General features: G+C 36.9%; 3 protein-coding genes across 7 annotated transcripts; 1 reads left to right on the forward strand and 2 right to left on the reverse strand.

Annotated features, from left to right (window-relative positions):
* The first annotated feature begins 6,403 nt into the window (after nt 1-6,403).
* On the forward strand, nt 6,404-10,275 carry LOC131321397 (cytokinin riboside 5'-monophosphate phosphoribohydrolase LOG7). Of its 2 annotated transcripts, XM_058352386.1 has the most exons (7): nt 6,404-6,645; nt 6,835-6,932; nt 8,383-8,413; nt 8,828-8,927; nt 9,045-9,115; nt 9,617-9,760; nt 9,904-10,275. In XM_058352386.1, exons 2-7 carry the CDS (start codon nt 6,883-6,885, stop codon nt 9,997-9,999), a joined length of 492 nt encoding a protein of 163 aa, XP_058208369.1. In that variant the 5' UTR covers nt 6,404-6,645; nt 6,835-6,882; the 3' UTR covers nt 10,000-10,275. The 2 variants fall into 2 exon arrangements, with proteins under 2 accessions (XP_058208369.1, XP_058208368.1); XM_058352385.1 differs by lacking the exon at nt 6,404-6,645 and having other exon boundaries at nt 6,694-6,932.
* Nucleotides 10,276-11,797: 1,522 nt separating this feature from the next.
* LOC131321396 (2-Cys peroxiredoxin BAS1, chloroplastic-like) lies at nt 11,798-21,065 on the reverse strand. Of its 4 annotated transcripts, none has more exons than XM_058352384.1 (8): nt 20,717-21,056; nt 17,366-17,440; nt 16,735-16,816; nt 16,482-16,561; nt 14,585-14,710; nt 13,614-13,727; nt 13,246-13,367; nt 11,798-12,099 (listed from the first exon to the last, which is right to left on the reverse strand). In XM_058352384.1, exons 1-7 carry the CDS (start codon nt 20,900-20,902, stop codon nt 13,251-13,253), a joined length of 780 nt encoding a protein of 259 aa, XP_058208367.1. In that variant the 5' UTR covers nt 20,903-21,056; the 3' UTR covers nt 11,798-12,099; nt 13,246-13,250. The 4 variants fall into 4 exon arrangements, with proteins under 4 accessions (XP_058208367.1, XP_058208366.1, XP_058208364.1 ...); XM_058352383.1 differs by having other exon boundaries at nt 11,798-12,133; XM_058352381.1 differs by lacking the exon at nt 11,798-12,099 and adding an exon at nt 12,142-12,473.
* Nucleotides 21,066-24,096: 3,031 nt separating this feature from the next.
* On the reverse strand, nt 24,097-27,843 carry LOC131321395 (transcription termination factor MTERF4, chloroplastic-like). Its single transcript, XM_058352380.1, has 6 exons — nt 27,587-27,843; nt 27,215-27,296; nt 27,007-27,086; nt 26,381-26,506; nt 25,474-25,587; nt 24,097-25,211 (listed from the first exon to the last, which is right to left on the reverse strand). The coding sequence occupies exons 1-6, from the start codon at nt 27,590-27,592 to the stop codon at nt 24,123-24,125; spliced, it is 1,497 nt and encodes a 498-aa protein (XP_058208363.1). The 5' UTR covers nt 27,593-27,843; the 3' UTR covers nt 24,097-24,122.
* Nucleotides 27,844-27,950: the final 107 nt, after the last annotated feature.

Consider the following 27,950-nt stretch of genomic DNA (forward strand, 5'->3'; position numbering starts at 1 on the left):
GAATTTTCTTTTGTTTTATTATCGGGCCAGGCCCTCATTCTGCATTCTCTCTCTCCTCTTCGTGTACAACTTGCAGTTCTGTTTTCCAATTTAATTTTGCCGCTAAACCAGCGACATCCACCACCACCGGCGACTCCCACCACTACCACCGGCGACCAACCCTTCACACACCACAACATGCGAAAAGCGCGACACCACTAGCACGCGAAAATCGCGACGACAAATTCCATGGTCTCTCTCTTTGGGTTGTCGATGACCCAACAATTTCTGTCGATTCTACCTTAATTTCACTATAACTTGTTCAAACCATAAAAAAAGGGTTCGGGAAATTGGGGATTTTTTGGTCGAACCCTAATTATGAAAATTTTCGTCAAGAACAATCATCAAATGAATATCTTGGTGCAAAACCTGAAATCCAGTGCCATCAAGAATCTTTTATTTGAACCAAAGTTGAGCCCAAAAGTAAACGCACAGAATCAAGCTTACGTGTCACAAATTTCAGTTCACTTGGGGCAAAAAGGAAAAACAACATGGTATGGCATCTTCGATGTGGATTAAGGATGTAGTCCAGAGTTCGGCCCTATCCCACATGACCTGAAATTTTGGGCTCAGGACGTGGGCTCTTGTCAATTAGTACGTAGTCGTTACATGGGAAAATGACGGCTCGGGACGTGTTTTGATACTTAATATCCGTCAAAAACATGCTAAGAATATTTGTTAATACTGAAAATATTCTTGATAAATATTAATTATCAAAACACGTCCTTGACCGTTATTTTCCCTACATTCTTCTAGGCCAACCGGGGCCAGATGCCCCAGCCTTCAATTGCGCTTAGACCCAGACACAAAGCCCATGGAACAACAAAATCAGGCATATATTTTGGATTCATTCCATTTCTATTTTTTCAGTTACTATTGAGGCGATGGTTACCCATCTAGGCTATATAGTATTGCATGGTTTTTTTTGTCAGTAACTCTCAGAGTGCGACAAGTGGGCTGATCAAATTTTTTTTTTTTTTTGAATATGTGGGCTGATCAAATTAAAATTTCGAAATACATTTTTGTTTTCAAATATGTCAAGTCACTTAAATGTTCGAAGGCTGTTGTGGATTTAAACCTAATAAATGATTTACAGTAGTCATGATGTTGATTTCCATATAGTCATATACGAATATATATATATATACAAAGCGGTTTTTGTCTATTCATACAAACTAACACCGTCTACAACCATCGGATCGAATTTTCAGTAGATCATATCCGTACAATTGAGAGCATACTTTCTAATATAAATCTCCTAACTTTGTGAGTGGTAAATTCTTTCAATTAATTGCTTTCAGGTTATTTTCTTAAAAAACTTGATTATCTTTTTGAATTTAAGTCAACTCAATAATTGATTTCTGTCTAAAGTTGATTCCCTTATATTCAATTCAATATTTGCTTTTAATTTGTTTCCTTTTAGATTGATTTCCCTACAGTCATATGCGAAAATAAAATAACATAGACAAAGCAATTTTTGTCTATTCATACAAACCCAACACCATCTACAACCATTGGATGGAATTTTCAATAAATCATATCCGTCCAATTGAAAGCATACTTCCTAATATAAACCTCCTAACTCTGTGACTAGTAAATTCTTTCAATAGATTGCTTTTAGGTTGTTTCCTTAAAAAACTTGATTATCTTTTTGAATTTAAATCAACTCAATAATTAATTTATGTCTAAAGTTGATTCTTTTACATTCAATTAAATATTTGTTTTTAATTTGTTTCTTTGTAGATTGATTTCCATACAGTCATATACAAAAAGAAAATAACATAGAGAGCGGTTTTTGTCTATACATACAAACCCAACACCCTCTACAACCATCATATCGAATTTTCAATAGATCATCTCCAATTGAGAGCATACTTCCAAATATAAACCTCCTAACTTTGTGACTAGTAAATTCTTTCAATTGATTGCTTTTAGGTTGTTTCCTTAAAAAACTTAATTATCTTTTTGAATTTAAATCAACTCAATAATTGATTTCTGCCTAAAGTTGATTCTCTTACATTCAATTCAATATTAATTTATTTTTAAGTTGTTTCCGTTTAGGTTGATTTCCCTACTGTCATATATGAAAAGAAAATAACATAGGATCTTATGAATGCAACATGGTATTGGGTTTGAATTTGTTGGCTTGAATTTATGTGATTTGGATGATTATTGGTAGTGTCGTACACACAGATTATATGTTCTTTTTCATATTATAAAATTGAAAATAGCGATGAGGGATCGAAAACAAAAACACTTTTTATGATAAAAAACTTTTTGTGCTCAAAACGAATTGCTTTGTGCCTTCAAGAACAAACAATCCCTAGTATTGTCAAACTATACAACAGACGGCCACCATATTATGGTAAGAGCCGGCCCTAGCTAAGGTCCAAGAGACGGCCATCATATGTGGGGTGCCCCTTATTAAAGTATAAAATGACGGTCTCAAACTATTTTTAGCCAAAGAAAAAATTAGGATCCATTGTTCAAAATTTACCTTCTTTTTTTTTTTTTGACAAAAGTGAGAAGTACTGTATTGATAAACCCAACGGCACTTACACAACGAAATTCATTACAGATAATTTGGACAAAATCAAACTAATCATCTAACTGATACAAAATGAGAAAAAACGAGGCGATTGATGTCTTTCATCCCTAGCCCAGGCATAGCTTGACGCACCTTTTGCTGAGCAAAAAATTCATATATCCTATAGTAGTCTCAAAAAGAGATACATTGCTAGCTAAGAAAAAAAGTACTGCATTGATAAACCCAACGGCACTTACACAACGAAATTCATTACAGATAACTTGGACAAAACCAAATTAATCATCTAACTGATACAAAATGAGAAAGAACGAGGCGATTGATATCTTTTATCCCTAGCTCAGGCATAGCTTGACGCACCTTCTGCTGAGCAAAAAATTCATATATCCTATAGTAGTCTCAAAAAGAGATATATTGCTAGCCAAGAAAAAAAATACTGCATTGATAAACCCAACGGCACTTACACAACGAAATTCATTACAGATAACTTGGACAAAACCAAACTAATCATCTAACTGATACAAAATGAGAAAGAATGAGACGATTGATGTCTTTCATCCCTAGCCCAAGCATAGCTTGACGCACCTTCTGCTAAGCAAAAAATTCATATATCCTATAGTAGTCTCAAAAAGAGATACATTGCTAGCCAAGAAAAAAAGACAACAAGAATCCAGACGATCAGATGAAATTCGACTAGAAATGAACACACTAATAAATTTCTAGCAAACTACCAATAGATGCATATTAATCTTCTCGAGACCTTAAGCCCCATAATATTTGAGCCGGCCTTGATCATAGTAGTATAGGATTGATCAATTAGCTCAGTCGGATATAGGTAAAAAGCTTAATCAATTCTTTATTTACAATTTCCTAACAAAAAAATTAAAGAAAAATATGTGATCAAACCTTTATTAATTGATAACCGATTGAACAAATTTTTATATAAAAAAATATTTTTGAAAAATTCAACGACCCCAATCAAATGGTGCACCCATAGTCAGATTCGTGTAAATTTTTAATTTTTTTAAAATTTGAACTTTGTAATTGTACGTCAAAATGCAAGAGAGGCTTCTTTACAACTAATAATATGAGAAACTTTTATGTATATCGGGGATACCAACCCCTTGGTATTCCTCCGGTCCATTTTGTATTTTTCGGCCATTTTTCGATTATATTTGGATGATCGGCTCCGTTCATTTTGTTGAATTCGGCGAGAACCTTTAGCATACCAAAAATCGTGTTCATCGAATTTTAATAGGTACATGATTGGCACACGTGAAAATTGAAGAAAACCAAAACTGGGTCCAGAAATACACTGAATTAGAACCAGTTTTGGTTTTTTTTCCTATTTTCACATGTGCCAATAATCTATCAAATAAAATCCGATGAATACAATTTTTGGTATTATTAAAGTTCTCGTCGAACTCAACAAAATTAACAAAGCCTATCATCAAAATATGATCGAAAAATAGCTAAAAAATAAGAAATAGACCAGAAGGGGATACCAAGGGGTTGGTATCTGGTATCCCCGGGATACATAACGTTGCGATTGGACTTGAAATGAGTGCGTGGGCAACCCTCCTCCTCCCTTGTTGAAGGGCAGATCGCTATTTATAGAGAGAGAGAGAGAGAGAGAGAGAGAGAGAGAATGGAGGGGGAAACAAAATCAAGGTTCAAGAGAATATGTGTGTTCTGCGGGAGCAGTTCGGGAAATAAAGCTAGCTACCAACATGCTGCTGTTGAGTTGGGTAATGAACTGGTACGCACGTATCTCATATTAACCTCTCTCTCTCTCTCTCTCTCTCTCTCTCTCTCTCTGGAGATGATAGTACATACTCATATAATCTGAACCCATCTAACCATAAAAAAATCTAAGAACACAACATTTCAAAACACAACTCTTGGATACAAACGTGTCCGGAACTATTCGATACGTGCAGATACACTCATATGCGTTGAATTGTACTAGACGAAGCTGTGTCGTCTGAGTTTTGCTCCAAACTTGTGTTCTTAGCCTCTTTTACCATTTAAATTGTGTTAGTTTACATTGTTAATCCATCTTTATTTATGATTGTCAAATATTTTGATCCATATATTGATCATCTTCTATTTCCGCGCTTGTGATCACTTTTGTCTCAGTTGCATTGTATGGCGTGGCCTCTGTTTTTTAATGCCCCAAGTTTTTTTTCCCTTGAGAAGTGATTTTGTTGTCGATTTCGATTCCTTTTTCTTTCTCCAGTCGGTTGGGTCATGGATGTGAAGGAGTGCTCTTTATTGAATATATGAAACTTATTACGCTTAAAGTTCCATTCCGCTAAGGAAAATAAGTAGTTAAAAGGTGATCGATGTATTGTGAGACCTATCTCGTAAAGAGAAAAATAAGTACTTAAAAAATACGATCCTTAGCGGAGCAGGCTTAATTTCTGAAGATATGGAGTATGTGAATACTGTTGAGGGAATTAGGATCGAGAAGGTTTAGGGTTTATGTTTGGCATGAGTCATGACAGAGGCAGAGAGAGAGAGAGAGAGAGAGGGTGGTTTGCTAGCTGTAACCTGGCTGTCAGTTAAGCAGCCTTCTTGCATGATCTTAGTTTATGGGGATCTCAACGGTGTTACGCCCACTGCACGGTTTTACTGTTTTCTCAATTTTACAGTCCGTCTCGACAATTAATGGTCAAAATTTTAAAAAAAACTCTTCCGAGGTTAAATTCTTCCGCGAAAGAGTTTGTTTAAAATTCAAACCATTCAAAACACTTTTGAACCGTTAGATTGAATGCAATGGGAGGAGCGATAAAAGAGAGGGGTGAGCATAGACTTTTCGATCTCCGAAAATTACATAAAACAATTACTCCCTCCGTCCGGATTTAATTGTCCCTAGTTCTATTCTAACCGGCTAAAAAACGCGTTATATCTTTGAATCTGTAATGAATTTCATATCGAATATGGATCTTGTTTGATAGACCTCGATTAGTTCTATAATACAATATTTTCGAAATCACGTAAAACATTTTAAATTGGAAGATATAATCGATTGAAAAATTACACGAACTCCAAAAAATGACTATTAAATCCGGACGGAGGGAGTATTTTTTGCACTTCTCTCCCCACTATTTTTATGTTTTTGGTCATTGCTTATGTGAATTTACAAAAGTTTCCATAAGTCAAAAACAAAAATTAGAATGCTGATATGCAGAAGGGAAGTGTCAAAATCAACACTGAAAGTATAGTGCTAGAAAAAAAAAAAAAACAGGGGCAAATAATCTCATGACGTCATTTTTCTTCCATACTAAAAAGCAAAACAATTTAAAACTAATTTACCGTGATTGCATTTAAACTAATAAATTAATAATACTCGAAGTTGAAAAAACTTGTGTTCTTTACATGGTCATTCATTGTAATGATATGCGTCATGTTAGATGATACTTCGGTCCTCTGTTTAAGTGAGAGTCCTTAGAAATTTCAATTTTTTTACGAAACATGTAATTCTTACACCTACTTTTCATCATTATCCCTATATTCTACCTATATTACACTATTTTTATTCACGTAGGAGGGACATTTTTGGAATTTTATCAAATTTCTACTTCTATTTTTGAAATGGAACAATCATTTTGGAACATTTTAAAATGGAACAAGGTACTATCAATTAGGAACGGAGCTAGGGAGTAGTATCTTGCAGTTACAATAAATTTTAAATATAAAAAATATCTTCAATTTATTTTTGCGATGAATTTTCTGATAAATAAATATTGTTAATTAATTTACAGTTTTTTAATATGAAGAATGTGTCTGAAACAGTTAAAAAATGGGCTGCCTATGAATGGGGAACCAAACGTGCCTCCTTGATATCATAACACGACCAAGTCTTTTGAGCGTGTCGTCTCTCTCTCTCTCTCTCTCTCTCTCTCTCTCCTTCCTAGGGCATGCACTTCCATCACCCAAACCACCGTGATTTTTGTTTATGGGGCTAATCAATCTTATAGTACATTACATAAATACAAATCGATTTTATATGCAAAAACATACTCACGCACAGACGCACTCAATAGCCCCCACATTGGGTTGTGTTTCCCTAATTTAATTTAATTCCATTCATTACGTTCTTCAATGAACTGGATTTTTTTGAAGACAATGAACTGGATTAGTGTTAATTATTTTAGTATTATTTACCGTCAGTTGATGGGTTTTCTGACACGTGTTAATGTTTTTCTAATGGTTCTTATGATGATGAATTGTTAATTTAATTGAAGGTGGAGAGAAGGATTGATTTGGTCTATGGAGGTGGTAGCGTGGGTCTCATGGGTCTTGTTTCTCAGGCTGTTCATGATGGTGGGCGCCATGTTCTAGGGTATATGCTCTCTCCCTCTCTATCTCTCTCTCTCTAAACGATTGGAAGTGTCAAAAGACACGAATCATTTTCCAAAAATAAAAATAAAAATTCATGGGTGCACCATTTGGTTTACACCAAATATACTACGGATTGTGTGAAATCCCATAAATGATAGACTCCGATCATTTTTGTGAGCTCGGGTACAGATTCCAAATGTATACCCATAGAAGCTTTAGTACAAAATATTTCTTACATGTGAGCAATAATTTTACAACCGCTTGCAAAACATGTGGATCCCGCACACACTCGAGGTGCGCATGGCGTGTGAACCTCACACGACTTGCAAGTGAGTTTGTATATTTGTTTGTAGTAAAATTGTAGTACATGTGAGTCCTACCCATATATAGAAGTGATTTTTGTATATAATGCTTACCTGAGTTACTAAATCTAGGACTTGTTTTATAAAATTTAACTTGAGGGGAAAAACAAAGATTCTAGATTACACAACTTGAATGGTTGATATTGTTATTAGCTTCACATAATAAAATTGGGATATATATAGGAAGGATTTTGGGCCCAAATGGAAGAACAAATCACTACAGCAATGTCCACCGGCTCACATCGCCAACTAATTATATATGTTCCCCAAGCTTACATATAAATTTCGCACGCTCCTAATATTTTTGACGCGATTTTATGACTAAAATATAGTAGTAATAGCTATAGTCATTTGGAGACGTTCTAATTAAGATAGTATGCGATTTTCTCATTTTCCCATATCTCTGTGAAAGGATTAATTTTCAATTATGTTCTTCCCCAAAAGGCAGACATCATGGAATAAAATTCAGGCTTCTCGATCACAGTCTCTTTTTTTTTTTTGATCCGCTTCTCGATCACAGTCTTGAGGGACTTGTTTTCACTTTTTTTGACACAAAAGAGGACATGTTTCCTGTCTTTTGGAGAGAGAGAGAGAGAGAGAGAGAGAGAGAGAGAGAGAGAGAGTGTACCTCGGGTACAAATACTCCAGTATTGTGTAGTAAATTTGTGAAGCTTTTGGGCCAACATGATATGATCATTGATCAGTAAGCTAGATGGAAAAATCCATTTTTATCTTTGCAGTGTCAGTTTTCCATGGAAAGAGGTGGAAAAAGTGTGTGAAAACTGAAAAGTATACATGGAACCTTTTTGAGAAAAAAAAATATTCACCAAACAGTACTAATCTGCCCCTCAGAAAATAATAACAGTAATAATTAATTACTAGAATAACATATTTTCTGTATGCTGTTTCCCTAACCAAATTTCTGCGCTGGGGATCATCTTTCTTTTTGTCTAATTTTCTTGTTTATGTGGCATTTCTAAAAAGAATTTGCTAGAGTTGGTTACCACAAGAAGTTTATTTCCTCATTTTGAAATTGTATATTAATTTTGGTTCTTTTTTTTTTTTTTTTTGTGGGGGGGGTTGTTGCAGAATTATTCCAAGGACACTAATGCCTAGAGAGGTAAAAATATCACATACTTCCATTCCAATCCTTCTCTTTCCTTTTTGAACTGCATGGAGTACTATGTTTCCAAATGGAGCAATGCTCCGGCGACCACACTTTAGATACAATGTGACGTCAGACGTGTCGTTACTGTATTGGTAAAGTACATGGCAAATGATATATGTATTACGTACAAAACAGTGGTGACACATCACATCACATAGTATCCAAAATATGGTCACCGAAGCATTGGAGTTTCAAATGTGAGACAACATTTTACTTTTTGATGCTTGCATTTACTAATCATCTTTCCCGTAATCTGTTTTCCTTGAAACTTTACTAAATATATACGATATATCTCAAATTCATTCGATAAATATATTTCTATTAGAGTTTTATTCATTCTAAGCTTTTATATAAGTGTTACAACAGATAACTGGTGAATCGATTGGAGAAGTGAGAACTGTATCCGATATGCATCAAAGGAAAGCAGAGATGGCCCGTCAAGCCGATGCCTTCATTGCCCTTCCCGGTACTTGAAATTCACAGTTTTTTTTTTTTCATTTGATAAAAGAAAATCAGTTCATGTAAAAATCTGGATTCTATTTATTAATTTGATTCGTATTGTTTTGTTGTATATCAACTTTAGGTGGTTATGGCACATTGGAGGAATTACTGGAGGTCATCACATGGGCTCAACTGGGGATTCACCGTAAACCTGTATGCTCCATTTCCACATTCTTCGTTAGTTTGTTACAAGGTTTAGAGGGATGCCCCATGCGCGCGCGCTAAATTTATTAATCTGTACGATTTTGCTGTACCAATAGATCACTTAATGCTAAACAATTTGGGAATCGAATCATAGTTTCAATTGGGGCAAAATCTAGGTTTGAACGGGAGAAAAAGTTGATTTTGAAAAAGTAGTTTGGATAAAAAGGAAGTGTTGGTCAGAAAAGGGTGTTTAATTAGTAGTAGTAGTATGTTATAGAAAATGATACACACAATATTTGTTTGGATTTTATCTGGATTGGTAATAATCCACAGATCAGTTGACGTGCGCATGCATAAGTTGGTCCGGACACCTAAGTTATAAAAAACGGTTTGATTTTTTATTTTATAATGTACTTATCAAACTTATTAAATCGATGTTATGACTGCTAGCCACCTATTGATACTAAAAATTAAACAACTAATGAATTGTGGTATTGTAAATTAACGCAGGTGGGATTGTTGAATGTGGAGGGATACTATAATTCGTTGTTGAGTTTCGTCGACAAGGCCGTCGATGAAGGCTTTATCTCACCAACTGCGCGCCGTATTATCTTGTCCGCTCCCACCGCCAAGCAATTGGTCAGACAACTCGAGGTATCTCTCTATACTATACACACTAAGCAATGGATCCGGATGGCACCAGGGCACACTTTCCTTTTTTGCAAAACAATATCGTGTGTACATCATTTTGGTGAAACAATTACTTTATTGTTTGGATTTTTTTCCGTCTTAATCAGGACTATGTGCCAGAGTACGACGAAGTTACATCCAAGTTGGTGTGGGAGGGGGTGGAGAGACTGAATTATGTACCCGAATCCGGTGTCCCGACATAACACACACAAGCATGATGAACTATACTAATGGTCTTTTTTGCCCCTTAGCAAATACCTGGGATACACCTAATTTACATGGTCTTAACACTGTTCAGATTCAGGCACATAGACTTGAATTTTTGGTACTGTGCCCTCAATTGACTTTTCATATACTTCTGGGGATTATATGTACTCTTTTTTGTGGAAAGAATCCATTTTTGTCAAGCTTTAAGTTATGTGGCTGTATTCTGAACTATGAAAAAAGATTAAGGATTCTCTTGTTCTTTTTCTTTCTTCCATGGGAAGATTAAGACTCCGTTTGGCTGGGTTTAAAGTATTTTACAACTGAAAATGTTCTTCATGTAAAACATTTTACAAGAAAACACAAGTTTTACAATTGTTTTCCGGTATTTGGTTGAATTGTATAATTTTACTGTTACACAAACTAATAACTCATCTAATTTGTTTGAAGTAGTATTAAAGTGAGTATTTCTTCATGTTTGGAGGAAGTCCAGGAGAGAGATGAAGGCCATTGGGTGCCTAGGAGTAGGAATGCGAGTGGGTACAGAGAGAGAGAGAGAGAGAGAGAGATAGGAGTAGGAATGCTAGTGGGTACAGAGAGAGAGAGAGAGAGAGAGAGAGAGAGAGAGAGAGTCCGGCTATTAGTATTGGCTGGAGAGAGTCCGAGAGAGAGAGAGCCCTTTTTGCATGTGTGTTGACGTGGCCACGAGGGAATACAAAGAATACTTTGTTGCCCAGTTATTCCAATAGAGGGTATGGTCGAATGGGCAAACGGATGTGAAGAGTCGGAAATTGACTTGCCGAGTTTTCGAGAGTAGATTGTTTTACGGCCAAAGATATAAAACATTTTCCAAAAAAGTTCATTTTACGGGCATTTCAACTACCAAACAATGAAAATTACGTAAAATGTTCTTGAAAAAAATATCTTATGTCCAAACAAATGGAGCCTTAAGGTAACTTTCCAATACGTAAGAGCATCCACATTGTAATAAGCAAATTGGTATGGATAACCAAACTTAACAACAATGCTAAAAAAATACCTCACATTGTAATAATCAAAGTTACAAGTCTTTTAGCAAATAATCAAATTTCACCCATTCCATAACCAAACTTAACAACTTTTACAAATAACCAAAACTCAATAATCAAACCCAATAATCAATTTCAAAACTAAAAAACACCCCACATTAGAATCGTCTCATAGAGAAGAATAATTTGGTGTGGTCGGGTGCGTGATTATAACTCGTTTGTAATTGGACATAGGTGCATTGCGTATTGTGGAGGGTTTTTTTATAGGGATGCAAAAATAATCAATGCGGAGGTAAAGTTTGTTAAATTTGATTATGCACTAAATGAATAATCAAATGCTGACGTGACACATTTTGGTTATTGATTTTGATTATTTCCATTGCAGTTGCTCTAAGCCACAAAAACAGGGTACACTTGCTGAGATGATTCTGGACAGAGAGAGCCGAATTGGAAAATTCTAGTACTAGTACTTATGGGAATTTTGAGTCTTTCCAAACATGGTACACTTGCTTCAGTTGCTTGCTCACAAACATTGGATTTGAACTTAAAAATCCTTTCGGTTTGACTAAGACGAAAATGTGTATGGTTGAAATGGAAAATGAGAAAGCTATCAAGTTGTTGGGCGACGAAAAGGTCGAATTCCAATTTCTGTGGCTGTATGAAACTGGTGAATTCCAATTCTGTGGCTGTATAAAACTGGTAGATTCTAGCCTCAGAGCTGGAAAAAATCAACCCTAATGAACCTAGAGACTTCCAATGGTCTCAAAAAGGAAAAACCATCATCCCGGTATTTCATTCTTTATATCTGCCTCAAGCATAGTAAAATTGATAACATCCTACATTACTCTGAAAAAAACTCCCTCAAAATCCAAATCGAACAGGGCCAATATGTATCTATCATTCCGTGCATCCCCCTCTACAAAATTAATGCCAAAAGTCCATCTTCTTCAAACACACCCACATTACCTCCAAATCGTTCTTTATCTGTTCAAACCTCGGCTCATTGACAAGCTCGAACTTGAGTTCGAACTCAAACCAGAAACAAGAGCTTATATGACCAAGCAACATCCACTTCAACTCGAACAGAAAATTCAAGCCCAGATTACTACCATATTAAGGGATGAAGAGTTATGGATTCAATATAAATATATTTGAGCAGTCATAAAAGAAAATTTGGATCAACATCAAGCTGAAAAAGGACATTTTTGATATTCAAGATGCTAACATATCACTACAAGCAATACTTATTTATATTGCACATCATGTTCAATAGCCTAGCAGCCCATGCAAACTCGGGTTGCATACTAAGTTTAGCTTCAGCTCATCACTTGGGAAGCAAATCAAGTTCAAATGAGCTTTAAACAAGTTAAAGCTGGAGCTGTCATGCCAAATACAACTGGAACCTCTGAGGCCACTAGAAGCTTAGAACGAGAGACAGAGGAGATCTGGGAAGAACGCTTTAGTTAGTTAAGACTAAATGTCAAATTGTTGATCACAATCTATACAAAGCCATATTCACATTTAAGGTTCTTATTTGTAAATGGTCCAATCACATGCAAGTATTTCGATTTCCCGGTAAACATTCAAACACAAGATCCATTGGTTGCCTGATATCATGGTATGTTATTAACCATCATATTATTAAGCATTTAAGAGAGGTAGATACCTTCTACAGGAACTGTGTAACATTTTGGACTTCGAGGTGACAATCTCAACCCAAACCCAATTACCAGCCCAAGTCCACCCATTTATAACTCGTCCAAACATGCCTGGCAACCCGCCCATTTATTTAGTAAGTTGTAATTAGGCTACAATGTAGAAGGCTAGAAGCCCATTTATAAGCAGGTTTAGAAGAGAGGCTGGAGCAACTCTGCACAACTTAAGGAAAACTCTGTAGAAAATTTTCAACCCAACTTTACACACTTCGGCAGGCCCTCATAAAAAAAACTTGTCAAGTTTCCCTACGTTTCACATTTGACCTAGACCTGATATAAAATGGTAATCACGGGAACCTTGATCGCAAACGGAAAGAAACAGATCATGCAGGCAATAACGAATACTGAATACAAGTTATATCAGGTTCATCCCCTTTTATTCCCAGAAGCAACTTCTCGAAACTCGTCAATAAGACTAACAAGAAAACATTACACGGAAACAAAACTCTCAAGGACTCTATAAATGACAATGGGATATACTACTGGGTAGTTCAGCCCCTACCTCCTTCATATTGCAGCAAAGTATTCCTTGCTGAGCTTGGGATCTGGCTTCATTGATTTCTCCCCAGGTTTCCAGCCAGCCGGGCATACTTCATCTGGGTTATCTTGCACGTATTGCAATGCCTGTGGGCAAGAAAATAAGCACGTTTAAGATGTGACAGATGTATTTGGATCTGGGATTTGTGATTGAATTCTCGGAGTCAAAAGAAAAGTGCAAGAAAATAAGTAAATAACGAGGGAAAAATCCTACACAAATCCTTTTCCTGTAAATTTACTTCCACAAATCACGCAATGAATCCAAGATTCAAAAACAAGCTAAATAGGAAGTCTGAGAAAATAAAGCCTGCTCTTCGGTAAATTATTAATTACCTGGAGTGTTCTCATTGTCTCGTCAACACTTCGGCCAATTGCAAGATTGTTAATGGTGGAGTGCTGAATAATTCCTTCCTTGTCAATAATGAAAAGACCCCTCAAAGCGATACCCTGAAACACGAGAAAGTACAATGGCATGTCATAGAAGTAAAACCTTAGGAAAGAAAAACTTAAAAGGCATTGCGGACATTCTTTTCCTTTTTTGACTATTTAACCTTAACCCGTAACTAGGATGTGACACAATAAGCACGATCAGCACAACCACCAATTGGAGTTCCACTCAGAGATGGTAAAAACAGGTGGCAGCAAGAGAAATTCTGCATCAGAGGGTGAAATCCTCCTTGCTTAATGACTTTTTATTCTTGTCGACAATTGCCATTTGCCAAGTTGTTCAAACTTCAAACTATCTTTCCACCAACTGTGGCAATCTCAGAAGAGGTTCCACTAAAATCAGAAAATAGTCATGTTTGATATATCTAAACATGGACACTCGATTACTTCCTCCATGCATTCTGTGCATCATAAAGTGAAGAGGCATATTTTTTGCGTACTTCGGTACTGGGTACCATTTACTAGACGAGATCAAACAAACTTCCCCAAAAAACCCCCCTGGCTATGCCTCGATGGATGACAAATGTCATGAATTTAAGGAGGATCAGTAAACCACACCGTCCTGGGTGCAGAAGAAATGAAATCAACTCCAGAATATGATGGATATTGCAGAAAGAGCAAGGGTCTTCAAAACAATCTTTTACAGTGATATAAGCTCAAGATCATCCATTCTTGTTTATAACCAAAGGAAACAATCCAACAAGATTTACGAAAAAGCCCGTCCTTATTACATCAAAGTATCGAATGTCTAAAACAGTTTTCCTAATTAAGCATAGCAACCTATATGATCTAGGAACATTAAGGGACAAGATATCAAAGAAAGCAAAAATAGTTGCAAATAACAAGATACAGCATACCTGATCCGGAATCAGTACGTCATAAGATTTTGAGATCGATTTGGTCACATCAGAAACCAATGGATACTTCAGATCACCAAGCCCCCCAGACTTTCTATCTGTTTGGACCCATGCAAGGTGGGAGAACTACACAAAGAATAACATAGGATGATCATGACAAACAAGAAAATTAATTCTTCAAATAGAAGCAAGCAAAGCAAAATGGCAACATAGAAACCGCTAGTAAACTACATACTCATGCCCTTAAATAATCCAAATCAAAAGTCTCGAAGTTTGAGGTACTAAAAGGGACATTGGTATATGTGTGTGCCACTGGTGATAGGGATGGCAAAGTGAACCGAACCGATGGGTACCCGAACCGTAACCGAAAATTTTCCCCGAACCATAACCGAAAAATTCCCCGTGGGTATGGGTATGGTTGAGGCCTTGGATAACCGAACGGGTATCGGTGCGGGTATGGTTTAGCAGATCCCCGAACCGATCCCCGAACCGAAACCTATATATATATATATATATATATATATATATATATATATATATATATATATATATATATATATATATATATATAAAATAAAAGAGATCAAGGTCGAATTGCAAAGTTCCAAATATTTTAGGGACCAGCTTGTTGCATGTGTTAAGGTCTAAGGACCTAGAGTGTAATAACCCTTTATATATTTAAGTACTTAACAGTAGGTGATTACTGATTAGGGTTTAGAATCCCCAAAGTCCAACACCCTCGATCTCTCGCCTTTCTGAGAATCACGCCAATCCTCACCCCTCTCGCTTCTCGCCAACTGATCATGCTCACCCCTCGCTTCTCGCCAACTGATCATCCTCACCCCTCGCTTCTCGCCGTCAATCATCCACACCCCTCTCACCGGCGCTCATCCACACCCCTCTCGCCGAGTCGCCGTCGATCAGCCTCACTCCAGGCACTCCTCTTGCCATCCATCGTCATCACTTTGAAGAGGTGAAGAAATAGCTAATCTACGTTCATTAATAGAAGTTGGTGTTTGTGTTGCTCGATCAGTTGTGTTGCTTGATTAGTTTACAGAAATCAGTTTCTAGATCTGCTCTCTCTCCCTCTTTCTCTCTTTCTCTTGTTTTATTCGGTTACCCGTACGGTTCGGGGATTACCCGAACCCCGTTTGGTTCGGTTACGGTTCATTCCTCCCCTCCCCATTCGGGTATCGGGGCGGATTTGGTTCAACTTTCGGTTTCGGGGATCGGGTACGGATATGCCAATATCCGCCCCGAATGCCCCGAATGCCATCCCTAACTGGTGATCAGAAAGCAAATGGAAATAACACAAACTGTCAGGTGTATGGAATACTACTGTACTTTATCGAACTGTTGCAAAATAAAATATATCCCACTTCAAATAACTAGTATTGTTCTCACTTCAAACAACAACTATCCGATAATCATTGAAGAAGAAGAGAAGAGGGTAAGGGGATAACAATTGATATCTCGATAGTCAATTTATTAGGTCCGAGAAAAACCCAAGTACATATGTCCTATATATCAAGGCAAAAGCTGCAAAACAAATAACCTTACTACAAAAAAGATTTCTAACTAATCGAAACTTCCAAAATAATTTGAAACCAAGAAGAAGAATTTTAACTAATCAAAACTTCCTATATGTTAAACCTAATAAAGGAAACAATCGCCATATCCCAACATTATCATCAAGCATAATCAAAATTTCAAAAAAATTCTCTTCTTACCCTGAATCACCAAGCATCGTGCCATTTTCTTTAATAGGCACACAAACAAAGAATGCCACTGGGTGCAAGTGAAGATCAACTATACATCTATAGCAGATGGCACCATTTGAGTTCTATCGTAAACTGAAATATAGCAATTTCCATGAATACATAAAAATTAAACTTACCACGCTGTCAATGGAAACACCTAATATTTCTGTGTTTAACTTCTCGAATTCTGCAAAGCGGTCGCTGAATGCGGTGATCTCTATACGTCAAGAAAGTGGGGCAAAATACAACTGGCCATAATCAGTATCCCTTGAAGACTTCAACTTACTTTTCTCACAGATGAACTACATCTTTTAAATCACAGAGAGAGAGAGAGAGAGAGAGAGAGAGAGAGAGAGAGAGAGAGAGACATTCACTCAGAGTCAAACTCACCGGTAGGACAAACAAAAGTGAAATCCAGCGGGTAGAAAAAGAGAATAACATACTTCTTCCCAATATAATCTGAGAGCTTAACCTGCAAGGAAGAAACCATCACTTATGATAAAATCTAAAATCTATCGCATATATAAACAAACAATGAGCAAAATATACATCACCAATTCTCCTAGGCCAAATAAGCCGCTTATTAAAGCATAATCTCAGATTTAAAAATAAACATCTTAGTGGATGATGAGTGTTTTCATCGGTCATTCACTGACACAGTAAAATTTATAGCCTCCAGCTAGTATGAGTGGGGGAACCCAGAAATGCGATGACACAGTAATACTTAATATCCTCCAGCTAGTATGAATAGGGAAACAAGAACTTGTAAACCATAATCTTCCATATCATAACAATGGCAAGGAGACGATCTTAATCATTTAATTCAAAACTACAACTCCATCCAAGTTCAAAGCAATAAATCATTCAGAAGGATGCCAACTATAAAATTCCACAATCATAGTACACCCAACTTTGAAACCGCATTTAAGCTATACATAGGAAGAACATGATCGCAGAGCCCAAGACGATCAACATTCACAACTTTCATTTTCATTCAGATCACTGTTATTTTCAAAACTACCTTGATGAACTCCTGATCAAAAACAGCCTCTGCCTCAAAGTCTGGTGCTAGATTTCCAACAAGTGGGAACTCACCCTGTTGCAAGGATGCAGAGAGATCAAAAGAATGCAATCGCAAAAACCAATTTAAGAAGGAAACACATGATGAATTAACAGATAACAACTTCAAATTTTATATCCATTCTATTATCCTGCAGATGTTATCTTGTCTTAGCTTTCTCAACATGATGTGTCCACATGTTGGTGGAATGAATTCTGGCCAAAACAAACTTGTTGACTCTTCTTCAAGAATAAACAATGGTTCTATTTGGAAGTATGATAACATAAGCACGGTTGCACAACGTATCTTCTCTATTCAGTCAATCTTTATGTTTCCCAACGAGTTTATAATCCTCCCAATAGCCTCAAAAGGTAGTGAAATAGATGATTCCTGATTATGACACAGGTTGGATAGAAACCAAACAGACAAGGAAAAAGCACTTCCCAGAGACACTGAAATTGAACATTTAATATTTATTCAGTCTTGCAAGTACTTGGTAGCTTACAGCTCAAAATAGAAAACAACTCTTCATTGAAGAAAAACTACTGTACACAAGAGGGAGGAAAAAAAACAGATAAAAAAATGTACAAAAATGTGCAGCACATTAAATTCCATCAACTAGTTAAATTCACAAATGATGACTTGAGAATAAGAGGCAAACTGTGCAGCATATTAAACTCCTTAAATTTGAAAATATGGAACTAGAATATGCATTCGAACAAAGGCATAATAGGAAAATTGAGATCTTCCAAATGTTTCTGTCCAAATTCAGTGCACTGATAATTAATTAAACCACCACTATAATTCCAAAACTACAAAGCTTGACAAAAAGACCAAAGTTGATTCCTTCAAGAGAATAAGCTTCACAGACAGAGAAAAGAACACATGGGGGAGAAAAAAAAATCCTTCGGTCAGCAGCAAATACCATACAGATTTATAGATAAGCCATTCATATTTTCCAAGGACATTCAAAACCCTCGATTTTCTAACACTTTAATCTCATTAAATTCAGATTTCCACCATCAATACTAAGCTTCCCAGACATGAAACTGAAACATGCATACCCACCACAAATATATTGAAATGGAATATTTACTTATGGTATCTTCAGCCCATAAAATCAAGACCCAAACTTCAACCGTTTACTAAAGTTCCAAGTCCCTCTCGAGACCTTTACTAAAACTCGTATCAACATGGGTTTTTACCCATTTTTCACCTAAATCAAGAAGACTTTTTTCTTTGCCCAATATTTTAAAGGCTATTTTGTATCTTTCAAATTTAAACAACATATTCATTAATGGAGTTCGTACTCAAACTTATGCTAGACTCGGGTTTGTCAAAAAGTAAAGTTGCCATAGGATCTTATATCATAGCTAAGACAAGACCAACAATCTATTCATCATTCCAGTTGCAGCCAAATTCTTCTGATCATGCACTATCGGTCAATTCAAGGGCATTTTTTTTCAGTTCATGCGATGCTCAAATCCTACCTTATCTGAATTCAGAAGTACTTTCCTAAACACTAAGAGGGAACAAAAATTATCCATTATTTTGATAGTTTCATCAGTTCGCTGGCAACCACACCAAACTTTTACTTTTACTCAATTTTGACTTAATTTGAATAGATTGACTGGACATGGTCTTAGGGATCTCCAACCCAGCCTCATTTTTTCATTTTTCCTCCCTTTATTTCTGTATCTTGGATGGCCTTCTTGTTCCAGCCCACCCTTAATTTCTTCATCTATTTGCGAGGCTAGAGTTCAAAACTCCAAATATAGGGTCCGAAAATTTATGGAGGATGTCCTCCAAATCCACTCTTTGAACTTAAAAAGTAGAGAGAGTATTGATTTCAGAATCAACATATGAATTTGTTGGTTGAAAAAAATAAGAATTTTGCAATGAAGATGAAAACTAGAGATACGTACAAGTATGGTTGCAGTTTGAGGGGATAGTAAAATCCTCTAAATGCGCTTTTTGATTGTAAAAACTTCTATTTCGATCCTCATAAAGAGGATTGGGTAGGAAACTTGGAGATGCTCTTAGCTATGATGCACGGACACGGGGACACGGGAATTCTAAAAAAATGTGGACACGGACACGGCGGGGGACACGCCACGTGTATATTTATTTATATTGTTTATATATATATATATAATTATAGTTTGACACCTAGAAATTTTTTAAAAATTATAATTTGGCCCCAAATTTTAAAAAAAAAATTGCAGTTTGACCCCCAAATTTTTAAAAAATTACAGTTTGTCCCCTACCGTGTCCCCCCGTGTCCCCATAAAAAATTTAAATTAAATTATGGGACACGCGTGTCCCATACTTTCCCCGCCGTGTCCCCGTGTCCAACACTACGATACGTCGACCTCTAGAGGTGTCGGTGCTTAATAGGCTCTAAGAGCATTCTAGAGGACTTAATCAAACCTGGACTCAAACTCCCATTGAAGTAGAGATATCCTTTTATTTCTCAAATTTCTGGAACTCGTTTCTCCTTAGTGAAGCTTTTACGCAAATATACGCTAAATTTGAGCTCGCCCATCGAACTCCTTCCTGCGAAATGAAGCTCTAACTCAAATAGCCAAATAGGAACGAAAGTTCGGAATGGGATAGAGATGGTAGTTTGATAAGTTCTACACTAAACACTCAAATAAGGGTACAAACCGTACGGTATGCATACCTTGAACTGCCTTGAATTAATAACATTTTACATAGGCATTCTTGACAATTAACATTAATCTTGAATGCATAACTATCGTAACAAAATTCACACCTTTTGCACATCAATCATAATATCCACCTCGAATTCATAACACACGAAATGTTATTAGGTTTCTCCTTGACATTATCAATTTTCAATCGAATGTCACACTAATTGAAAAACTTTGCACTTTAATATACGACATCAACCTCATTACAATTGTATTATAACTTATGTCCAACCGTCCGTGAATGTTTTTTTAAGCAAATGTCAAAAAAAAAAAATCAAAAGTTATGAATTTTGATACAAAAGTTACGAATTTCTATACAAAATGTCACGAATCAAATGCGATGCGAGAGAATGCACAACTTGTGCACGCAGAATAGGGTGTGTATTGTAGCATTCTCCATCCAAAAGCAAAGACGAAACATGTATATAACGATCCACGAATAAAGACGAATTGCAAAACCTTCGGGCCTCTCGCTGAGCTTTCTCGTATGTTCTTTTTATTTCATATTGTTCTGTTTTCATTTTATTATTCTAAAAAGAGCAGAGCAGATACAGATACTTGTAGAAATAAATGAGGATGGTGGAGGCGGAATACTTACGGCCTTCACAGCGAAACTGCGGCGGGATTGAGGAGACCTGCGGGAGGAGAGAGAGAGAGGGGTCTGAGAGTGGGAGGTGGAGGAGAAGGGTAGGTTTGAAACGAAGGGTTTGGGGGAAATGCAGGAAGAAGCCCTCCTGGGGTTTGGAGACAAAGAAGCTCCGAGGAAAGCTGTTGAACAGGCCATTGGTGTTGGTAGATAATCCAAGGCTCAGTCTCAGTCTCACTCTCTCTCTCTCTCTCAGTCTCACTCTCTCTCTCTACCACACCAGAAGAGAAGTAGTTGATGAATCTAAGGTGGAGAGAGACTGTGGATAAGCATATAAGCTGCAGAAAGAGTAGGTGAGGGGAAGGGGGTCCGTGTGGTGTCCTGGTTTTCTTTCTTTCTTGGGTAAATTTTACTGACCCTCCCCTGAGGTTTCATACAAATGCAGAGACCTCCCCTAAAATTTCTGAAAGGACACTAACCTCCTTTACTTTTGAAACTAGTATTAGCCGGATTCCCCCTTTGTTAACTACTGGAGTAGATCACTAACGGTGTTAAGTTTAGCTGTTAAAAGACAAAAATACCTTTCATAATATATCATGCCCCTTGTCTTTGGATTTTGTCCTTATCTCTAGTACAACTATTTTATTTACTAGGAGTAATAAATACGGAGTATTAAGTTTTGTTTCATTAGCTTATTTAGCTTTAGATTATTTTTTTGGTTTGTTTTAAAATTTTTTTAATTGTGTAGTCATCTTGATGAAAGAATTTTAGAAAGTACAAAACTATGACCAAATCTTTAAAAAAAATCCCTGAAGGATCTATCCAATCAGGACACGTAAATCATGAATTTTTCAACAATATAAGAAAAAGAAGATCACATTGTATTTTTTTGGTCACATGATAGAAACAACATTTGTTTTTTTGTGTCACATGATAGAAACATTTATTCGTCTTTCTAATCTCTTTTCAATTTCAGTTTGTATATTTTCACTTTGTTTTTCCGCTCATTGTCACAAATAAATAATCAAAATATATTAAATGCAAAACTAACAAAAATTTAAAAAAATAAGACGAAATTAATAAGTTAGGCCAAGTCACACTCCACATAATTTAACTAAGGAAATACTAATTAATATCTTTAAGCAAATAAAATTGAAGTAGCGAGGATGATAAAAACAAAAAAAAACAAAAAAACAAAAAACTAGAAACTTAATGCATTTCGAAGGGCATTTTTGCCTTTGAAAAGCTAAAGTTAACACCCTTTAGTGATTGAGATAACGAAAGAGGGAATCTACTGTCTAGGTAATAGTTTCAAAAACAAGGGACGTCAGCGTTATTTCAAAAACCTCAGGGGATGTCTCTGTATTTGCCAGAAACCTCATGGGAGGTAAGTGAAATTTATCCTTCCTTTTTTCTTTTTCTTTTTCTTTTTTTTACTAACTGATCTCCAGGGTTAATAGTATATTCCACAAATTCGGATCTCCAGGGTTAATAGTATATTCCACAAATTTGAGACGCTCAATAATTTTGGCGAGATGGAGGAGTGTCAGAAAAATTATTAATTGGTCCCAGAGCATTGTCAATTTGTCATGTAGTATTCTGGAGTTTTTATGTTCTGAGCTTTACTACAAAATCTGTGGCTCCAGTAGAAATATTTTTCCGAGCACCACTTGAATTATCCGAATTATCGGGGGTTGAGGAGGCAATCATGGTTTAGATTTTGAGTTGTGAATTGCCTATTACTCTATAAACGTTTGAACGATAATAAGAATTTGCAAACCTGTTCAGATGCTCTGTGTAAAGTACATTTTTCAGACAGAATTTGCAAAATTCCTCCAATGATGATTTTTTGGGTTCTGCATCTTCTACGTACATTTTTCAAGATACATTTTGACATAATATGTGGCATACTATTCTCCAATGCAGAATGCAAACCATTGTCGCCTTGTCAGTCAACATTCGTATATATCTAGGTCACCAATAATCTAGATGAATCGTCAATCCTCGTGGTATACCCCATTTTGATTGGTTCTAAGAGAGGTATCATGGGTTTGAGTTAATGGAGCAATCACGACATTTTGTAGTAATTTGACTTATCAACATACTAACATCATGCAGTGTGATCTACCAAAAAAAGATATCATGCCGTGTGCAAACTATATTAAAAATAAAATGTCGCATTCATGAATCAAGTTGAGGGATCAATTGATTATTAGAATAGATGTTATATAGCACACGATTCATATTCGAATGTGACGATAGACATTCTTTGAATTGTATAAAATCAAAAACTTTTGTATAGTATATTCACATTTTGAACATAAATTGATGTCATTAACTTTAAATTCATAATACTTGGAATATTCTCAGCCCAGTAGATGCTCTCGCTTGAAGTACTATCACAAAATGTTCGCAAATGCTATGGATCACATCATGCAACAACAATCCAGATTAAAACTCAAGTCTATAGGGATATCACAGTAGACTACCAACAGATCCAGGGTGTTAGGTACAAAGAAAAAAATATAAATCAACGGTACAGATGCACTTAAAAATGCATCTATACCGTTGATTTACCTTTTCGGGGTACATTTTCTTTGTACGCAGAATTTCTCATTCGGGTCATACTGGGCAAGAACAGTTAAAAGGAAAAAAAATTGCATTTGGACAGCACACATCTGAGAGAGTAACAAAGTACAGAGACTGATGAAGAAAAAGACCTCAACCAACTCATTCCCAAGACAAAAGAGAAAGAAATAGAATTTATTTACTTCCAAGTAAGCAGCACATCCTCTCCCAGATCGACCCAAAGCCAAACAATACTTGGTGAAGAACTGAAGTAGTAACCACTGCAATCATTACCAAAAGCTCAAGGCAAACTTAAATCTGCTTCAAAGTACCAAAAGGACTATAACAAACATTGAAACACACATGCCACCATTGACTTCCAACGGTTAAGAATCGACGAATAGCGGCCAGTTGAATGACAACATCTTTCCAAGCTTATCAAATTTTCAAGTACTTAAGGCTACCAATAAAATGATCTTGCAATTTCAAGCTAAAATGCGTATACAAGGAAGTTCAAATCCGAGTAAAATAAAGACCAACAGGTATACATAATTCACATCTCAATCAATGGTTTCATAGGTCAGGTCCGACACAAGTTCAACTACGGCGACTGAAGCAAGAACTAGCAGTTCAAAAATAGACATTAATTGTACACTTCCAATACAGTACGCCTTTTCAGACCACAATGCTGCATTCTTTAGTATTATCAGCATCCTCTCCACTTAATTATCAATTTGTTAAATTTATCACCAATAGAACTCCTAAATAGCATAAAACTACGACAACAACATTAATGGGTAGACAAAAAAGCTTACCAATCACACTTTTGTGAAAATAAATTAGTGATTACCTATAATACATTCTCATCATAAGTTGCACACCACAAAGGAGAAGTTCTCACTGGAATTGATGAATTAAAAAACATCTCCAATCTACCCTCAAACCTCTCCTCGCTGGTCTTGAACATCACAGGGAGTGCTAGAGAAACGCCCTTCTCCACACAACGCCTATGCCTTGGCTTAATCCTATTTTCCAAACTATAAGAAAAGTACTGTGGAAATTCCTTCAGTTCTTTCAATTCTCTCCTCATTTCCATCACAAAGTAATCGAACTTGGGCTCGAAGTTGTCCTTGATGCTATAACAAAACAAAGGAGGGAATCTACGAAAGATTGCCATCGTGTCTCGTTGCGAGAACCCAATTTTCTGGAAGTATTCGATTCTGGGGACGAATTTCTGCTCCACGGAGCAGGAGAGGAGAGAGGTGTATTGCTTAATGGAGGTTATGCCAATGCTCTGGAGGAAGTAGAGGGTGGGGCGGAGGCGGGTCTCAACGCTGCAGGCGAGGAGCCGCGGACGGCGGTGGATGACACGACGGAGATCGGAACCCTCGATGCCGGCCTCGCGGAGGAGGAAGGTAAAGACGGCAACGAGGGCGGAGATCTTGGAGGTTAGAACCTCAGGGCACATGCCGACCACGCGGCAGACGTCAGCGGTAGTGAGGCCGGCGGTGGATTGAAGGAATTCAACAACAGATTTCAAGTCAGTGGCCGAGGCAGAGATGATTGGGGGGTGAGCGGACAGGAGAGAGAAGAAGTCAATGCCGATAGAGTCGAGGTAGAGAATTTCCTCTTGGAAGCTGGAGAGGGGGTTTGGGGGAGGAGATAAGGGAATTTCTGGGGGTTTGGGGGGCTTTGGAGGGAGGGAAATGAAGGTTTTGGTAGAGGAAAGGGAGGGAAAGTGGAGGTTTCTGCGGCAGGAAAGGGAGGGAAAGTTGGGGGTGTTGGAGGGAAACTTGTTGGGTCTGGGGAGGGAATTGGTGGTGGGGGTGGTGATGGCGGGGGAGAGATGGAGGGTGTATTGCATGGTGTTGGGGGTTTCTACATGTTTGGATGGAGAAAAGAGTTTTTCCCCTGAATTCTCCTGCACGTATTGCAATGCCTGCAGGATCACACACGGTAAGACAATAAGCGCATACAAGATGTAAGGGCTCTATTTGGATCTTGGATATGTGATCGAATTTCCAGTGTCAAACGAAAAACCCAAGAAAAGTGTGAGAAAATAAAGAGAAAAAGACAAGCAACACAAATCCTTTTCCTGTACTTTTTCTTCAACAAATCACTCACTGAATCCAAGATTCAAAAACAGCCTAAATAGGTAAATCTGAGAAAATGCAGCCCCGCTCTTCATTTAAAAATATTACCAGGAGTGTTCTCATTGTCTCGTCCACACTCCACCCAATTGCAAGATTGTTAACGGTGGAGTGCAGAATAATTCCTTCCTTGTCACTAACAAAAAGCCCCCTCAATGAGATTCCCTGAACATGAAATGTATAGTGGCATGTCATGGAATAAAAACCTTAGGAAGACTTAAATGACAATAAGACATCCGCCCATAACTAGGATGTACCCAACAACAAACTGGAGTTCCACTTCCAGAGAGTAAAAACTGGTGGTGGCAAGAGAAACCCTGTACCAGACTTTAAAATCATCCTTGCTTATTCATCTCTTTTTCCCTTCTTTTTGACTATTGCCATTTGCCACATTGTTTCGAACTCTCTTTCCACAACCGTCACACTCTCAGAAGAGGTAACATTAAATTCAGTAAGCATAGTCATGTTTGATTAATCTCAAATCGGACACTTGATTACTTCATCCACGTACTCCATGCATCATCAAGTGAAGAGATATACTTTGTGTGTACTTGCTGTACTGGGTACATGGTACGAGACACTATCATACAAATTTCGCCCGAAAAATTCCCTGGCACTGCCTCAATAGAGGACAAACGATGATGCATTTATGGTAGATCAGTAAAAGAACACCTTCCTGGGTGCGTAAGTGATGAAATACAATTCCAGAATATGGTGGCTATCGCAGACTGAGTTTTGAAAAAAACTTTGACAGTGATCTTAGCCACAGATTCACCATTTGTGTCTATGCACAAGAAAAACAATTCAACAAGTTTTATGAAGAAGGAACCATCCTTATAAAATTATTAAAAGTACCATTTTCCTTATTAAGCAACCAACTACCCGTATGCTCTAGGATGCATTTAGGGACAAGAAATCAACGAAAGCCGAATAGTTGCAAAAATATGAGAGAGCATACCAGATCCGGAATCAGTACGCCATAAGATTTTGAGATTGATTTTGTCACATCAGAAACCAATGGATACTTCAGATCACCAAGCCCCCCAGACTTTCTGTCTGTTTGGATCCATGCAAGGTGGGAGAACTTCACGAAAAATAAAATAACTAAATAAGATAATCACGATGAAAGAGAAAATTAATATTCTCAAAATAGAAGCAAACAAAGTACTGTAAAATGGCAACGTATAAGCAGCTAGTGGAACTACGTACTCATGCTCTGAAATAATCCAAATCAAAAGTCGCGAAGTTTGAGGTATTAAAGAGGGTCATTGAAAAATGCGCGTCATTTGTCAACAGCAAGGAAACAGAAGTAACACTACTGTCAGGGGAATGCAATCCGCCTGTTTACATTAACAATGTTCTGTATATAGCCAATGGAGCTAGTGATGACCTAGCATTGTTGATTTGTCCCCTTTTCTTGACTGGGCACAAAAACAATGAATGCCACTATGTGCAGGTGAAGATTCAAATTTTACAGCTATGATATTGGCAACAACAGATGCCACCATCTGATTTCTATTGTTAACAGGAATATATTATTTTACATGAATGCATCAAACTGAGCAAATAAAAACGTAAACTTACCACGCTGTCGATGAAAACACCCAACAGTTCTGTGTTTAACTTCTCAAACTCTGCAGAGCGGTTGTTGAATGCAGTGATCTCTATACATCATTTAAGGAAAACAAAATTGGTCATGATCAGTATCCTTTTAGACTCCAGCTTACTTTCATACAGAAACTTAATTACTGCAAGAACAAAAAAAATTACATTCACCCAAAGTCAAACTCACCTGTGGGACAAACAAATGTGAAATCCAGAGGGTAGAAAAAGAGAATAACATACTTCTTTCCAATATAATATGAGAGTTTAACCTGCAAGAACAAAACCCTCACTTAGGATAAAATCTACAATCTATCGCATACAATAAACAACAAAAGAGCAAAATATACAACACCCATTTTCCCTGGCCAACTAAGCCCCTTACCAAGCATAACCTTGAACAAACCAAGCATAACCATGAACAAAAATGGCTCTTATTTGTTTTTCAGAGTTGTTTTACAAAAGGAAAAATGTCTAATTGGATGCATGAGTGTTTCCCAATGGTCATCACTAACACAGTCAGTATGAATAAGGAACCAATAACTGTAAACCACAGACTTACATACATTATCAGTGGCAGGCGACAATCCTAATCACTATATCCAGAACTTTGAGTACACTACGGACTACACCAAAGTGAAAGAAAAAAATCAGTTGAATTCAGAAGGACCAACTATAAAACTCCACACTCAGGTACACCCCACCTTTACTTCAAAAAAAAAAAACTACACCCCACATATCAGTTATTTATAGGAAGCACATGATTGCAGAGCCCAAGACAATCAGTATTCACAATTTTCATTTTCATTTTAAGTCACATCACTATTCTTTACAAAACTACCTTGATGAACTCCTGATAAAAAACAGCCTCTGCCTCAAAGTCTGGAACTAGATTTCCAACAAGTGGAAGCTCACCCTGTTGTAAG

Source organism: Rhododendron vialii, chromosome 3a (genome assembly GCF_030253575.1).
Source record: "Rhododendron vialii isolate Sample 1 chromosome 3a, ASM3025357v1".
In the NCBI taxonomy this organism is placed as follows: Eukaryota; Viridiplantae; Streptophyta; class Magnoliopsida; order Ericales; family Ericaceae; genus Rhododendron; species Rhododendron vialii.

What these genes read in the sequence shown, in the direction of transcription:
- LOC131321397 (XM_058352386.1), top strand. Translation starts at nt 6,883, where the DNA reads ATGGGTCTTGTTTCTCAGGCTGTTCATGATGGTGGGCGCCATGTTCTA. An exon ending in GGTGGGCGCCATGTTCTAGG is followed by an intron (nt 6,933 to 8,382) that starts GTATATGCTCTC and finishes GGGTTGTTGCAG; the next exon opens with AATTATTCCAAGGACACTAA. An exon ending in GGACACTAATGCCTAGAGAG is followed by an intron (nt 8,414 to 8,827) that starts GTAAAAATATCA and finishes GTGTTACAACAG; the next exon opens with ATAACTGGTGAATCGATTGG.
- LOC131321396 (XM_058352384.1), bottom strand. Translation starts at nt 20,902, where the DNA reads ATGGCCTGTTCAACAGCTTTCCTCGGAGCTTCTTTGTCTCCAAACCCC. An exon ending in TTGATCAGGAGTTCATCAAG is followed by an intron (nt 16,817 to 17,365) that starts GTAGTTTTGAAA and finishes TCTTCCTTGCAG; the next exon opens with GTTAAGCTCTCAGATTATAT. An exon ending in GTGTTTCCATTGACAGCGTG is followed by an intron (nt 14,711 to 16,481) that starts GTAAGTTTAATT and finishes TTCTTTGTGTAG; the next exon opens with TTCTCCCACCTTGCATGGGT.
- LOC131321395 (XM_058352380.1), bottom strand. An exon ending in CACATTTGTTTGTCCCACAG is followed by an intron (nt 27,087 to 27,214) that starts GTGAGTTTGACT and finishes AATGATGTATAG; the next exon opens with AGATCACTGCATTCAACAAC. An exon ending in GTGTTTTCATCGACAGCGTG is followed by an intron (nt 26,507 to 27,006) that starts GTAAGTTTACGT and finishes TTTTTCGTGAAG; the next exon opens with TTCTCCCACCTTGCATGGAT.